A 16,202-nucleotide genomic window follows, 5' to 3' on the forward strand; every position below is an offset into this window, starting at 1 on the left:
CAGTGTTTTACCACCCTTACTGTGAAAAATTTGTTCCTCACATTCAGCCTGAATCTCCCCTCTTTTAGTTTAAAACCACCTCTCATCCTGTCACAACAATCCTGCTAAAAAATTTCTCCCCATCTTTCTTATAGGCTCCTTTTAAGAACTGAAACGCCACAATAAGGTGTCCCTGGAGTCTTCCCTTCTTCAAGCCAATCTGTCTCAGCCTTTCCTCATAGCAGAGGTGCTCCAGCCCTCTGATCACTTTTTGGCCCATCTCTGGTCCCTCTCCAACAGGTCCATATTTTTCCTGTACTAATAAATCTATGCATTCAGCTACAATCTCCCACCAGACTATTAACTGTTTTCTATTTACCACTCCTAATTTAATGTCATAGCAAGTATCATCTCTCTTCTTGCAATCAGCAGGAAAACATAAAGCTAAAATAAAGTATCCATGTGGCACATTCCAGCTAGTGCAACAGTAATGAGGATTACCTCAGAGGATTTCTGCCTGGAATATTGTAGGGCACAACACTTGCAGTTTTACCAAGTCGTTTACTCGGTAAACAGGACTTGCTCTTTAAAACAAAACCAAAGATAATGTCATTCATTTTTTCAGGACTAAACACTAAGTGGTCCCATTCAAAGGCATAGAGTTTGACTTTAGGAATCACATATCAAAAGTATAAAATCCATAGCAAGTTTATAATTCTAACCATTGTACCCTAGATTTGTTGGACGTCCAGGAGACTATGTCTACATTTTCCACTCTTTCCGAATGGAAGAGGTAATTTCACTTTCCCTCTGTCTGTGATCTTGTTGGGTGTGAGCACCATCTGCTTCTGCCACAGGGATGCAGCAGATGTTCTGACTGTTGTTTCCTCTGTCCACCCTAGTGTGCTCCAGGAGGTTGCCTAATGGAGTTGTGCATCCAGCTCAGTATTATCATGTTGGGCAAGCAGCTGATCCAGAACAATTTATTTGAGATTGGCATCCCGTAAGTAGCAATTTTTGCTTGTTTCTTGTTGGGGTTTTATTAAACGCATGGTTTTTAGGACATGTGAAATACACGGTGTGTCCACTGCCCCTTGACTTGTACTCTGCTCTTGCACAGTGTTTATGAAAATAGGTATGAAGCTCATTATGTCTGCTAATGTAAAATAGCTGCAAAATAGGCACTGTGCCCCCAAGGGCATGCTAATGAAATCCTTCCCTTTTCCCCCAGAAAAATGAAGAAATTTATACGCTACATGAAGTTAAAGCGTCAGCATTCTTTAGACCATGAAGAGCACATTAAAAAAAAGCAGCGCTATGAAGTGGACTATAACCTGGAGCCTTTTGCTGGACTTACCCCTGAGTATATGGAAATGAGTGAGTGGGATGAGAAGAAGGCATTTTAAACCACAATTATTCTGACAAACTGTGATGGAGAGCTGAGGTTGTTGAATTGTAGATAAAGTGGACATTAGATATGAGGCATAACTTAATTATTGAAGTATATAGTCTCGGACTGTAGCATGTTTAAGCCAACCACTGGCTGCTTCATGGATGAATTTGGCAGCATATTGTCACAGAATCACAGACTGGTTTGGGTTGGAAGGGACCTCAAATCTCATCTAATTTCAATCCCCTGCCATGGGCAGGGACACCTTCCGCTAGACCAGGTTGCTCCAAGCCCGTCCAACCTGGCCTTGAACACTGCCAGGGATGGGGCAGCCACAGCTTCTCTGGGCAACCTGTGCCAGGGCCTCACCACCCTCACAGGGAAGAACTTCTGCCTAAGATCTAAGCTGAACTTCCCCTGTTTAGATACTTTCTCTCAAGCCATGTGATATATCACTGTCAAGTTTCAAATGCAAATGATTAAATGGCATAAACTTGAGATTGTCACTTTCTCATCAGTTGCACCCTGCATTGGAAATAAGTTACTTAATTCAGATTTGATAATTTCCACTGCATATTGTCACACAGGATTGTTTCTTTTTAATGAAATCTGGACTAAATCTTCTTAGGGATAAGTGCCTGTAGGCGAGGTTGTACTTAACACATCACATACAATTGGGATTTTTAAAATAACATGTTATGTTTAGTGAGTGATATGAAATTTAAGCACTGGATATCAGCTCTGTGTTGCTGCATAACTCTATTTTTTTTCCTACTTTTAATCTTGGAAAGGCTGAGAACTGCTCAACATAATGCCCTTAGTGACATGGTTTAGTGGTGGTCTTGACAGTGGACTTGATGATCTTAAAGATCATTTCCAACCTAGTTGATTCTGTGATTCCATGATTCTATAATGCTGTTTGCTACAGTATCCAGCATTCCTGAAGGATCTTTCTTAAAAGAGCAACTTTATTTAGTATTTTAAGAAATGACTAAGCAAAACAGTGGTGAAGGGTAATGAAGTAAAATAACACCAAAAATTTGCATTTCCAGTAAATGCAGAGGCAAATTAGAATAGCTGATGACCTTGATGTTCAGAGTAGGGGAAACAGACTGAAATTTCACAGTACAAGCTACAAGGTCATGCTGTCAGTTCCTAAAAATATGAAAAGATGCAGTTACTGAGATCAGCATTTAGAAGTAACAGAGGAAGAGAAAGGTGGAGCACTGACAGTATCAGGGTGAGTATGATATCATTGTCATGTCCTCATCAGACAAAAGCAAGTATGACCCCAGGTTGTAGGAAGCAAATTATTCCCAATAAAGGCAGAGAATCAGTCACGTCCCTTTTGAAGCCTGCAAGTTTCTATACTTCAGAAGATGAAGCTTCCAGTGGGAATGAGTGCTAAAAACCTGCTGGGTGGAGTATGGCACATTTCTATAGAGCTCACACAGTTGCTGCCATATTCCCATTCCTTCAGATCACTCCTGTGCCAGTCTCACTGATGGCAAATTTAGTTTAGGAGTTTCTTTATCCATGATATTGAGGTGCTGGAGCAGGTCCAGAGAAGGGCAATGGAGCTAGAGAAGGGCAATGGAGCTAGAGAAGGGCAATGGAGCTAGAGAAGGGCAATGGAGCTAGAGAAGGGCAATGGAGCTGGTGAAGGGCCTGAAGCCCAAGTGTGGTGAGGAATGGCTGAGGGCCCTGGGGGGTTTAGTCTGGAGAAGAGAAGGCTCACTCTCTACAGCTACCCGAAAGGAGGATAGAGCCAGGAGGGGGCTGGTCTCTGCTCCCAAATAACAAGTGACAGGACAAGAGGAAATGGCCTCAAGCTGTGCCAGGGGAGGTTTAGACTGGAGATTAGGAACAATTTCTTCCCTGAGAGGGTGTTCAGGCATTGGAACAGGCTGCCCAGGGCAGTGGTGGAGTCACTGGAGGTGTTCACAAACTGTGCAATGAGACCATTAGTGCCATGGTTTCATGGTGGCCTTGGCAGTGCTGGGGAATGGTTGGACTTGATCTTAAAGGTCTTTTCCTGGTTGATTCTGTGATTAAGTGATTCTATGATTCTGATTAATTTATCTTCTCTTTTGTAAGAGGGGCAACTGGCCCTTTGGTGCCCAAATGAAACAGCAGTCAGGCAAACCCTGCCTGATGCCAAAAATGGGATTTAGTTTCACAGCACATGTCATCTTGTTAGAATTTAATGGGATGGCACTGATGGGATGATGCAATTTGATAAATATTGAACACAGCTAATGAAATGGTTTCTTTTTCTTTCTAGTTATTCAGTTTGGGTTTGTGACTTTGTTTGTTGCATCCTTCCCATTGGCACCTTTGTTTGCTTTGTTGAACAACATAATTGAAATCCGTCTAGATGCAAAAAAGTTTGTTACTGAGCTGAGGAGACCGGTAGCAGTCAGAGCAAAGGATATAGGTAAGCACACATTGCTATTGTTATCCCTTTGTTTATTCCTGGATGGATGGCAGGATATTATTACACTGAGTTAGTTTCATTAACAGGAAGATATTTATAGGAAAATTCAAAACATTAGACTGCACTTTAACTGTGAACTGTCATAACTTATCAAGGATTTACTTTTAAAATAGAAACACCAGAGCTCGAATATTTTATTAAGTAAACAATATCATTTTTCAAATCAAAATGATCAATGCAATAGTTAAATATCTCACTTGGCTCTGCACATCAACAATCCTTCCTGGCCACGCAGTTTTCTTGCAGAAGTAAAAATTCCTGCATTTAATAATTCTGGAGTTAGCCTGGAGAAATACCCTTGGGAATGAGAGAAGACTCAGAAGTCTGTGGGTAAATGTATCCCTTCAAACCTACACAGCATTAACGTTGGAAGGGTTAAGCTGAAAGCTTCAGTGAATTTAGGTGGGACTGGGCTCTGCAGCAGTATGGCGACACCAGGCCAATCCTCCCCCTACTATGGGGGGTAACAGCTATGGGTGTGTGTAATGAGGAACCTATTTCTCCCAAGCATTGGTTACTTATCATTAAAAAGGTCATTCAAGTAATTGTTCATGTTACAGGACCACTCAGCCAGAGCAGTGGAGTTCATGATCTGTTACCAAACTCAGTGTTTATTCCAGTTGTGGAAGCAGAGATTTTCCCTGGGCTCATCCTTGTGCCTTCAGATCATCCTAGAGCTGAAGAACACAATGCATTTTAGCATGCTGTTGCCTTTACCACATTTTTTTGGGGGTGTTTTGTGGCTGGCTCAGCTTGATGATGTATGTGAAGGTTGCTGGTGAGACGTTTTAGGCAGGGTGTTGTTGGTTTTATGGTTGTGGTAGGGGTTTTGAGGTTTTTCTTTTGGTTTTGAGAGGGTGCAATTCAATCCTGATCTTGTGGGTGAAAGAAGCCCACTTCTTTCAGAGACGATCTGAAGTCAGAGACTGTGAGATGGTCACAGACATACCAGACAAGCTTTTAGGGCAGGCATCAGCAGAATCAGGAAAAATTAGGAAAGGGAGAAAGTCCCACCGGCTCAACGCAGTGGGCAACCACTGGCAGCAAACACAGATCTATCTCTGTTTCCACTGCTACTGTAATATCTTTTCCTGAAGTTCAGTTCTGTACTTCTGACCTTCAGTTCTGTCCAGGCTGGCTTGTCTGCTGTGCCAGGAGACCAGTTAGTTTTCAAGCAAATGATTTGGCCAGGCTGGAGGAGTCTTACAGGGATATCTCCCTGTGTAAAGCCTCCTACATCTTTCTTCCTCTTCAGACCCAGAATAGGAGAGTGGCTCGTCAGCACTGTAACCACAGGGATCTTGTAGCAGCCCTGTATTTCTTCATCAAGAAGCTTTTCCATGAGGAGTGGGATCTCCAGAGGGGGATGGGTCAGAGCTGGGGTACTTCATGCATCATTCTCAGGCTAAATCTGGAGGGGTTGAACCTGATTCAGCATAGGGTTGGTTGGTATTACATTTTGTCTGCACAGAGCCCATGCTCAGGAAAGCCGTACCTGTGTGGTTTCCAGATGCAACTGGAAAAATCCCATCAAGTGGCTCCACTGGAGCTTTGCTTTCTCAAAACTGAGCTAGGATCAAGAGTGATGAGAAGGTGTAGACACAGATTCAGGTAGATCTTTAAAGCTGGTAAATCAGTATGTTCTGCACCATGTGTATGAAAGTTCCAGCTCCCTGTCTGTAGCTTTCTTCTCCTCAGGCATTTGAAAAGTGTGAATGAGATTTCCTGATGTTTTTCTTTTCTACCTATGCAGGCATTCCTCTGTCTTACACTTGCCTCCCTCTTCCACAAAGAAGTTTTTAACTTAAGACCTCAAAAAATAGGTGCCTAAACATTGACAGAGTTGGGCTCCCTTTGCCTACAGGTTGTCAAATTAATCTCTTATAATTTGTTCTGCTTTTAATTTAAAATATAACGCTAGTTTGGCACAGTCTTAAGTGCTCCTAACACTGTTAACTAAAAAAGTAATTTATCACAATTTAGTGACTGGAATAGCATTTACATGTTTGTCTCCTTCCTCAGGAATCTGGTATAATATCCTCAGAGGTATTGGAAAGCTTGCCGTCATCATAAATGTAAGTAATTTGGCATGAATAACATTTTAACTCAATAGGCCTGCTTTTCCATTCTGCTCTAGTAGTTTTATTTCAGTGTAAATCCCTTAAAATCAAGAGAAAGTAGATTTAAATATTTTCTGAAATATTAGAACATCCCAGCCCTTAGAAAATTTTAGCTCACTTTTATATATTAATGTATGTACTTACCTAATATTCTATATGAATAGACATCCACGATGATCATCATCAGTTTCATTAATTGAAACAAGAAAAGATGAATGACAAGTTGAAAACATATTTGAGACACAGAAAAACAGGGGCCGTGTAGGGCCTTATAGCCACGTCTCCATGTGCCCTTATGGCTTTTCCACCATTACCCAGACTAGAAATCCCTTCATTTTGCTCACAGGTGTCTGTTGTGCAATGACCAAACCATTCTTTTGGTTATTTGGCAGACTGCCCTCATTTGTCTTTACCATTTCCTCTCTTTTCTTTTGGAAATAATGTCTCCTTTTTTTTTGTTTTTTTTTTCTTTTCCTCCTTGTAGTCTCTCTTTGTCATTATCCAGTGTTATTTTTCCCCTCTTTGATCTATGTACTACGCCTCTTTATTGTAAAAGAAGTAAAATGTTTTGTACTGCGTTTGTTCCACATGTACATGAGATTAATACCAGTGAGAATGTTTCATAAGAATGACAAGAAGGGCTAAAGTCCTGAAGAGCTCAGCTGAACTGGTTCTCTTGCATTTTCTGTAGCACATTTTTAGAAAGCCTTTTTAAATCACAAAATACAATGCAGTTTTGGGGACTATTAATATAAAACTGGGCTCAGCCTGCTCATCCTTTTCTCTTGATGGAGTTGAAATACATACCTGATTTTACAATGCAGTGAGAATTTAAAGAGTCACTTCACTGCTGGTTGTTTGCGGAACACAAAATTACTTGGAAATCAATCAGTTGGACCTTATACAATGCATCAGGGACAAGCTGTGGCTTATGTAGTGCCATATTTTGCTCTCCTCTGGTGCTTGGGAGTATGGCCGCTTCATTCTCTGCAGAGTCCAAGTTGTTATCCAGGTAGGAATCTCAGTCAACATGGAGCTATTCCACCTAATATTCTGCAACTAAAAAAAGTAAGCAATAGATCCTACCTTGTTGCATCAGTGAATACTCCATTTTTAGGACCCCGTTGGCCGGAATCTCCCCCTTTGTTTACTAAAGCAGTCCCTGAGTTGCATGAGTTTGTTTGGACAAGACATACTTGAGGATATTATGAACTTAACCACTGCCTGAATGTTGCGCTCACTCTTTACTCTTATGGCTTAGGCATTTGTGATCTCATTCACATCCGACTTCATTCCACGCCTCGTGTACCTGTATATGTACAGTGAGAATGGCACCATGCATGGCTTCGTGAACCATACACTGTCTTCTTTTAATGTCAGCGATTTTCAAGCAGGAACAGCTCCCAATGACCCCATGGATCTTGGCTACGAGGTTCAGATATGCAGGTACTCTCTTGAATGATAACTAATGTTAAGTATTTTCACAGTTGACTAAGAATGGGACAAATTTCTACATTCTTGGGGCAGGTCCCTTGTATTTTCAAGACCTTTTTAGCACCTTGGTAGCCTTTTCTATCAGATGGATCCATTGCCTTGAACATTTTCACTTACATATTAAGCAACCACAAAACCTGCTTATTTTGGGAAACAGGGCTTAGAGTTGTTCAAGTCAGTGTTTGTCCATGCAATGATTTTTCTTATGTATTCCTTTTTTCAAGAAAAGAGATAAATTATGATAAAGAGTACAGTGATGCTTTAAGGGAAGAAAACGATGTTACTCTGATGTCATGTTGTCATACCACATGCTGTTGATATGATGTTTCTGTAACAATTCCTGATGAGATTAATAGCATCCTTTTCTCCACTGGAACTTAAGACCTATTTAAATTGTTGTTGTACAGGAAATCTGCATGCCTGTAACAATATCTACATATTCTTTTCATTTTTAAAGGAAATTATTGTCACATAGTTTGGCTTAGGAAGCAGTCTAGGTCAGTGCTGAAACACACACTTTGTCTAAGCTTCCTTGCATATGCATCACCTTCAAAACAAATATTTTAACATTTAGAATTGGGGACCAAAGCCAAATAATAGAATCCCAGACTGGTTTGTGTTGGAAGGGACCTTAAAGCTCATCCAGTTCCAACCCCCTGCCACGGGCAGGGACACCTTCCACTAGACCAGGTTGCTCCAAGCCCCGTCCAACCTGGCCTTGAACACTGCCAGGGATGGGGCAGCCACAGCTTCTCTGGGCAACCTGTGCCAGCGCCTCAACACCCTCACAGGGAATAACCGCCTAAGAGCTCATCTCAATCTTCCCATTTTCAGCTTAAAGCCATTCCTCCTTTTCCTGTCCCTACAGGCCCTTGTAATATAACAGTGAAAGCACTTAGGCCAGCAAAACTGAAAGGGGGATAAAGGAGGTGAAGAAGAGGAAAACAAGGAGGGAAGAGACATTTCAAGGAGGAAAAAAGAGAAAGCTGACTAGCTTTGCTTCCTTTTATTTTGTCCTGGTCATCTCAGCCACAGGATAAATAAGGTTGCAAACATATTTTTAGCACAGAATTTATGGAATAGAAGTCCAGTACAAAAATGCCAGTTTTATTTGCTTTCTACTCCTAGACTCTTTCCCATCTCATCATTTCCTTTATATTCTATGGACTTTTAAATAATTTGAAATCATAGAACCCTAATTGCTTCAACATAGGAATCATGCTGTGATTCAAGTTTAGTGTGGTTTTTCTTGGTCCCGTTTCTAACAAGTTACTGTTGATGAGCTCATAGATTTTCTGTGAGCAACAGCTAAGGCAAAATACTCATCTTCTGTCTATATGGCAAACATGAGCTGATCATGAGCAAGGAGAATACTACATAGTATAACACACCCCATGGATCTGAGATCAGTATTTGTGTCTTTAAAATTAGTCTTATAAATATAGGTTGGCTTGGGTTTTACCGATCTTAAAATAAATTATCTAACTGTGTAATTTACTTCGTCTTTATGCAGAATTGGTATTATGTGTACTAATCAGAGGGTAGTAAGATGGAAGACCTTTAATTTGGAGTAAAGCTTGTGGGAGGCTTTCAGTTGTTAAGAGGTTAATAATGTCTCATACTGTAGTAGTGAACTTTTTTTTAGAAGGCTTGATTTGCTGTTCAACCCTTTGGTATTAATTCCTTATAGTGCTAAAATTTCTGAATGACATCACTGATTTACTGAGTCTTGTTTTGCAGATACAAAGATTATCGAGAACCCCCCTGGTCTGAAAACAAGTATGACATTTCAAAGGATTTCTGGGCTGTCCTAGCAGCAAGATTAGCATTTGTGATAGTTTTCCAGGTAGGTTGTACTGCAGGTACTTTCTATCTGAGAAAGAAAAAGAGTTATACTATTTCTTTAGCTGCATAAGGCAAGCCACCTTTGGAAATAAGCTATTAGGTCAAAAAAAATAATGATCTTCTTTCTCAGCTGCCCATCCTTATTCACCCTCTTCACCCATGCAGAGCCAGTTATATCCTCAGTGGAAAAAGTAACCCCCAGAGAATCCCTGAACCGGTTTGATGCAGAAGCAACAGAATAACCTTAGTAAGCAGCAAAGCACAAGGCTAATATTGATTAGATCCCACCAATTTCTCCAGGGGAGCAACAACAAATTCACTGAAGCAGCATCAGTTTCATCCCAAATAATTTCTAAACCTAGCCAAGAAATTAAATGTCCAAAATTTCCGAAGTTAGAGTTTTTAAATAAGGAACATTTCATTGGAATGTATTTTACTAACTTGCATCATTTTACTTCTTGCTGTTTGCTTCTGTCCTTCCGATGTGAAACTTTTAGGGCATGTATCAATGGCAGTATTCTACTGGATTTCTAGGTGATTGTGACAGTATTTGTACATAAAACAAGAGATCTGTGTCTGCCATTTTTCTCTACTTCTAGCAAGGAGTAGAGGTGAATTTGGCTTGGTATCAGGCTTGTGACATGCAGTTGAACCCAACTCAAACACTGTTCTTTCTTTATTCTGCCTTCATAAGTACACTGAGAATGGCCCCTTCCCCTACAGTCATCCTTTCATTTGATCTTGCTGACATGTTCTCACAATTTCATTTTCAGAACTTGGTCATGTTTATGAGTGAATTTGTTGACTGGATTATCCCAGACATTCCCAAGGACATTAGTCAGCAGATTCATAAGGAGAAAGTTCTCATGGTGGAGGTCTTCATGAGAGAAGAGCAAGGGAAGCTGCAGTTGCTAGAAACCTGGAAAGACAAGGAGAAGAAAAAAGGTGAAAACTGTAACAATCACAGCCCCAGACTCTCCAGGAGCCACAGTGGAAGCTTGTCCTCCTGCCATTCATACCCTCTTGATGTCTAGAAGAGGAGGGAATTGAGTATGTCAGGGCATTCCACTGATACACAAGCCATTGCATTTGGAGCAGGACTTGATTAATGGACAACCTGGTGCATGTTGAAGGATGTGCTGCCATTTTACTCCCATCTTTGTGAGAAAAGCTCTTCTTACAAACATGGAGGACCACAGTCTTTTTCTGATAATGTGTTTTTTTCTTTTGCACAAGCAGCAATGCAGGGAATTTTTAATAACACTATTGATGGTGGTGTGTGTTAAGAAATGCAGGTACTTAGTATGTCTTGATATTCTCTGAGAATCTGACCTTAGCCTATTAATTAACTAATTAAAGGTAACTTTTAAGTCATAATACTAGTAATTTAAGTGATAATACTAGTAATTTAAAATATTTAAAAAAATTTTGAAATCCCAGGCTTGAAGGTCTATGGGATAACTCCATAAAGTGTATGCAAAATCAGCTTTAGAGTGTGCCCTAGTATTCCTTTTGGCAGGACAGACACCATGTAAAGCCTATCAGACTGACATGCTTTCCCTGTCAGGCTGTAGCTCTGCTGGCAGACATCTGAGTGTGACCCTGGAGGTGTGAAACAAGCACCAGGGTACTGGTCTTTTCAGAAACATCAGAAAAATGAACCTGGAAAAGTTCTTTCTTACCAGTGCAGGGCTGATGTGGGTATGAAGTTGCTTCAGCTGTGTGTCTGCAGAACCCCAGCAGCTCCTTGCTTACGGCCAGGCAGCAGCAGCACAACCCTGGAGATCCTCCCAGAAGGTAGATGATCACAGAGCATTTGGTTAAATGCCCTGAATTAATTAGCACATGTAGAGAGCCCTGCCTAGTACTCAGACACTGGTGTTGCTGAGGAAATTCCCTTTTCCCATTAGTTTAGCACATCCCTTTCTCAGCCAGGCTTTTGTCTGTAGCCCTCTATCCTCTGCAGAAGAGGTTTTCACAGCCAGTTGTTCCTGCAGACGTTCTGCTGTTGAATGGCACTTCAAGGAGGCTGTGCCAGAGGGGTAAATCCAAACCACGTCCCATTTACTGTCCTCAATGGAAGTTTTGCCTGCACTATGGCTATAGGACCAGACCGTCAGTTAGTCACAGGACTTTTCTTTTGTCTTAAAATACTCTGTCTTTTGTACAAGGAGCTTCCTTAAAGTAGAAGTCTAAAGTCCTTACTTAAAATGCCTAGCTAAATCCCAGCAATACACCTCTTGAAGCATAGGACATTTCAGTTTTGCTTTGTCAAATGACAAAACTGCACTTCCAAATAATATTGGTGCAATTAACCTCCTCTCTTTTATTGCTTTGTTTTGTCCATGGCGCTTACATTACAAATATCAAACTGAAAAATAAAACAAAAATGAAAGATTCCTTTAAAGTCTAACTACTGTATGGTTTGTTACAAAACCAAACATCAAAAGACTGTTTTCAAGAGAAGTTAGTTGTTTCCCTTTTCCTTTCCTTTTTTTCTTTGCCAAACTAATTTAAAGATAAATGCTAGAACTTCAAAAAAGAAAAATGCCATATTTAGCTTTTAATCTATTTATTTGTTTTAAAGTATGTGATAAACTTGATATATTTCTATAGTCTGTCCAAAGAAGGTACCAGAAGAGTAATTGTGTGGAAGAAAGAAAATGGTATTAACCAAGTATTCTTGAAGCTTATTTAAGATATTGATCCAACCAAAGATTTTTATTAATAAAGGGCTTATATTTTGTTAACTCTTGTTTCTGTTATACTTTGACCTGCAGGAATGCCACTATTTTAAAAATTTGTAACTTTGATTTGTAAATTTGATAGCTTACAACTGTAGGGACAAATCTTGCCTGGTCTATTCACACAAGCATTACTCCTGGTAGTATTTACTAGTTCAGGCCCACTGACTGCAACAGGACTGTGAGTGGGAATAGATCAAGCAGAATTCTGTCTGTACATCCATGTTCTTCCTCTCATTCCTTGGAACCCAAACGATCCAGAAGAAAGCCAAATGTGAACTACCTATTCAGAAGAGAAATCTTTGGGGAACCGCCTCAAAGGGGATTTTATCTGTAAATACTTATCCAAAAGTATTCCCGACTTAATACTGACATTCCTGTAAATGGTGGAACTATATCCTGAACACATACTTATCATAATTGTTCCTTATTTGCTGAAATCATGAAATATTAACAGTTGCTTATACTTTCTTTTGTACAGTAAATTGTTTGAAATGGAATTTTGTATATATAAAACCCCTGTATTACTACTTGGAGAACTATAAAACTTTCATGGAATGATTTTTTAAGAAAAGCAAATATATATAAATTCTGGTTTAGTTTGTTTGGGGGTTTTTGTTGTTTGTGTGCTTTGTGGTGGTTTTTTGTTTTTTTTTTTTGTGGGTTTGTTTTGTTTTTTCCTTTGAATGCTTATTTGAAATAAATATGCACGAGTTTCTTCTGTGGGACAGGTTCTGTTCCCAGTCCTCCTTGGGATCTGAACACGCAACTGAGTACTGTTCGAGAAATGCAGGAATTCATGCTGCAGTTTGCTCCAGACTGCATCTATGATGCCGTTTGTGTACTTGGAAGGCAGAGGCCATAACTGAGATCTGCAGGTACCAACTACTTCATTTCCAGACATCTTCCCCACAACATCCAAGGTAGATCTTGTGTTTGGGCTGCTTTAGATTCTCACTTTGGGATGAAGTGAATCCCACCTAAAATGGGAGAGCTGCCAGCACTGACCTAAACACTGAATATTAGCTGATTGATTTTACCCTGGGAGCTTTAATTTGCTTCTGATTTTAGTTTTAGGCACTAAGCAGGATCTAACATGTAAGAACTTTCAGTAAGGCATTTGAAATGGGCTTGCAACAAGGAGGGATGCTGTTTGGTTTGCTCATTTAAACTGAAAAATGCATTCACTCTTACGAATGAAATGGTAAAACTGAAGGAATTAAACTTGGGGATTCCTTCTGCTGCGTCTTGCTGAATTCAGCTCTGAAGGGAAGTGACTGAGGAAGCAGAAGGGCTCCACTGTGTATGTCACACCTTTATTGCCTTGTGGGACCTGCACAAGTAAAGCTGCGCTCAGAACCTGGCCTGTCCTTTCCAATTTTCTCTCCTTCTCCCATTTAATGTGGCTTCATACCAATTCTCCCCTTTTAACCAGAAAAATATTAATGCTCTAACTAACAAAATTTAGTTAGAAGTGAGAATTCTGTTTCGAGGTAGTGGATATGAAAACCAGAAGCAGGTAAATCTCTGCCTAGTTGGTAACTGGTTTTGTTTTGTCAGTTCTTGAAGACAAAATAGTAGCTAGGGGTTCATTAGGTATTAGGAAATCATCCTGTCAGCACAATAGGGTGGGTATGAGTCTGAATGTTCTGGATTTCCATGTCATTGTGTTTCTAAGATACTGTCTTACAAATATTTTGCAGTCTTAAATAGCTTAAGGGTGAATAAGTCTCACGTCAAGGCACAGACACTATTCTATTTTTAAATCCTCCATGCTCTCTGGTCCTGAGCTGTTAATGATCTTTTTGGCTGCTGTGATTTCCAATAAGCAATAATAAAATTAGATACTTTTCATCTTACCACCTCAGGAATCTGAACTCTCCTGAAGTCCCGTAGATCACTCGAGTGCATTTATATTTTCCTATGAAGTTTTCAGAGCAAGCAACATTTTTTTCCCCTTTTTTGCCACTGAAGAAACTGTCTTAAAATTTATATGGATTCCATTCAAACTCTTCTTCAATTCTTTGCACATTTGAGTACTATTTATTCCATGACCAAACACAATATGCCATTTTTAGTACAGCACAGAAAAACGTTCTTTCTTTAACCTCCTTCTTTTTTTAAGCCCAGCAGGCCTTTTGTGAAGAAGAAGCTACTAATGTGGCTTCTTTGTAATTTTAAGCTCCTTCCTTAATAATACCATGCATGCCACCTGAGTCAAGGCCACCTGAAGCCAAAGAAAGTATTTTTTTTGATTCCCCTTGACTGCAGTGCACCTTACGTGAGACTAAGCATTGCTTCTTGATAAGTTACAATAAGAATTTGTGAAGCTTGGTTACTTTTATAAGCGAAAGTGTCAGGTAAAGCCAAAATACATTCATTCACCTGAGTTGTGCAAGCAGCAAGGAAGTTGTGCTACTTCCCATGAGGTAAATGACTCAGAAAATCTAAGGCATGATACAGTCATGTGAACTTCATTCCACAAATTTGAAAGTTTTGAGGTTACAGCTTTCATTTTTCTGTGGGGGAAAAAAGTCATGCCCAAATGGGAAATGTATCCATATGGATGCTCATGAGAAAAAGAATCAAAATATTTAGAGGAATTCTTGTGCTGAACAAGCTTAACAGTGTAACAAATCCATTTTTCAGAGCAAGAGTTAAGTGTGGGTATTAAGACACCTTCCTTAGAGCAAAAGGAAAGGTTATTCCTTGGTTTTACTTCTAAATGAAAAAAAGAGTGTTCATCTTCTCTACTTCAAATATAAGAATGGAGGCTAGGGAAAAGGTGCAGATAGAGAAAGGAATATCATCAGGTCATTAGATGGCTTTTGCTGAGGTTTTTGTTGATACTGTGTTCAGGTGGAAGATGGAAGGCTTTGGTCATAGAATCATAGAATGGTTGGGGTGGGAAGAGACCTTAAAGCTCGTCCAGTTCCAACCCCCTGCCAGGAAGGGTTGGAACTGTCCTGGGCAGGGAAACCTTCCTCTAGACCAGGTTGCTTCAAGCCCTCTCCAGTCTGGCCTTGAACACTTCCATTGGAAGGAAACGAAGAGTAAAAGTGAGAAGACTGACATCAGTAAGGGCTTGGTGACTGTGCCTTCCCCAGTGATGTACTAAACTGCAAATAATAAGATCCTAGGCAATCAAAACTAAATGGTTCCTCTAGGATACACTTCTTTTAAACATTGATCAGAACAACTTATAAGCTCTCACACAGCTTCCAACATTGAAGTTGGTTCCCAGTTGGCACAAGGCTTTTGGTTCTTAAGCCCCAAAGGTGATGTGCAGGCATGTGGTTGATCTGCCTGTGCTGTCTGCTTTGAACCATCATTGTGGCACAGTGCTCACAAGCATGGAATTCCCATCTGTCCTGGTAGAAGCATGTAATTGGATGAGCAGCTTGCACTTCTTACTGTTAATCTTCAAAAGACATCTGTACGTAAAGAAGGTAGGTAATTGCAAGTAGTCACCATCAAGTGGGAGAGTACTGAATCTTAGCAGGCTAAGACTATTCCAAGTCTCCTGCATGGCCTCCCAGGTCAGCAGCTCTGCAGTCTGGTGGGTTCTGGGCCACACTCCTAGATCTATTGAAGAATTTTACTCCACTCGGGCACCCTTGGGAGTGGGAGGGAGTTGGGAGCAGGGAAGGAACAGTGGAAGTCCTGAGAGTAAATGTGGTCAGTTACGTCATCTTCATGTCTTCAAAGAGGAAAAGAAGTAAAACTGAGATTCAGTTTGTTAGCGTCGAGACAAACACATAACCACCGGGATGGTTATATGAGGTGCTTTTATTGAGGTGCTGGGAACCAGGGGTATGCACCCAAATCTGGTTCCGTCTCCCATCACATTGCGTTCACAATTTATACACTAAAAATTTCGTAACTAATACATATTCAACACAGATTTCATCATTGACTAATACATACGCATCAAGGATTGCTACATCAGTCTATTACGACATCAGCCTCTTTTGCGCTTGCGCAGCCCCCTCTGGTGGTCGCCCTGATGAAGGAGTCTTCCTCAGATGAAGTAAGAAGTCTTCCTCAGGTTGTCCTCTTCACCTTTTCTCTACTTGGCTAGGTCCCAATCGTCTTGTGGACATTAGCATTCTCTCATCTTCACCAGGATGCTT

At 40.4% G+C, this 16,202-nt stretch overlaps 1 protein-coding gene across 5 annotated transcripts in view; it reads left to right on the forward strand.

Annotated features, from left to right (window-relative positions):
- ANO1 (anoctamin 1) overlaps positions 1–12,075 on the forward strand; it is an 82,860-nt gene extending 70,785 nt beyond the window's left edge. For all 5 annotated transcript variants that reach the window (XM_057414383.1, XM_057414379.1, XM_057414380.1 and 2 more), the window contains 8 exons: positions 715–772; positions 882–982; positions 1,211–1,356; positions 3,654–3,806; positions 5,889–5,941; positions 7,248–7,432; positions 9,221–9,326; positions 10,099–12,075. In XM_057414383.1, the coding sequence (XP_057270366.1) occupies positions 715–772; positions 882–982; positions 1,211–1,356; positions 3,654–3,806; positions 5,889–5,941; positions 7,248–7,432; positions 9,221–9,326; positions 10,099–10,359 (1,063 nt within the window). In that variant the 3' untranslated portion in view covers positions 10,360–12,075. The remainder of the gene's footprint in view (positions 1–714; positions 773–881; positions 983–1,210; positions 1,357–3,653; positions 3,807–5,888; positions 5,942–7,247; positions 7,433–9,220; positions 9,327–10,098) is intronic.
- Positions 12,076–16,202: the final 4,127 nt, after the last annotated feature.

Source organism: Pezoporus wallicus, unplaced genomic scaffold, assembly GCF_028554395.1.
Source record: "Pezoporus wallicus isolate ANWC-B61680 ecotype Strahan unplaced genomic scaffold, APGP_CSIRO_Pwel_v1 contig_5967, whole genome shotgun sequence".
Taxonomy (NCBI): Eukaryota; Metazoa; Chordata; class Aves; order Psittaciformes; family Psittacidae; genus Pezoporus; species Pezoporus wallicus.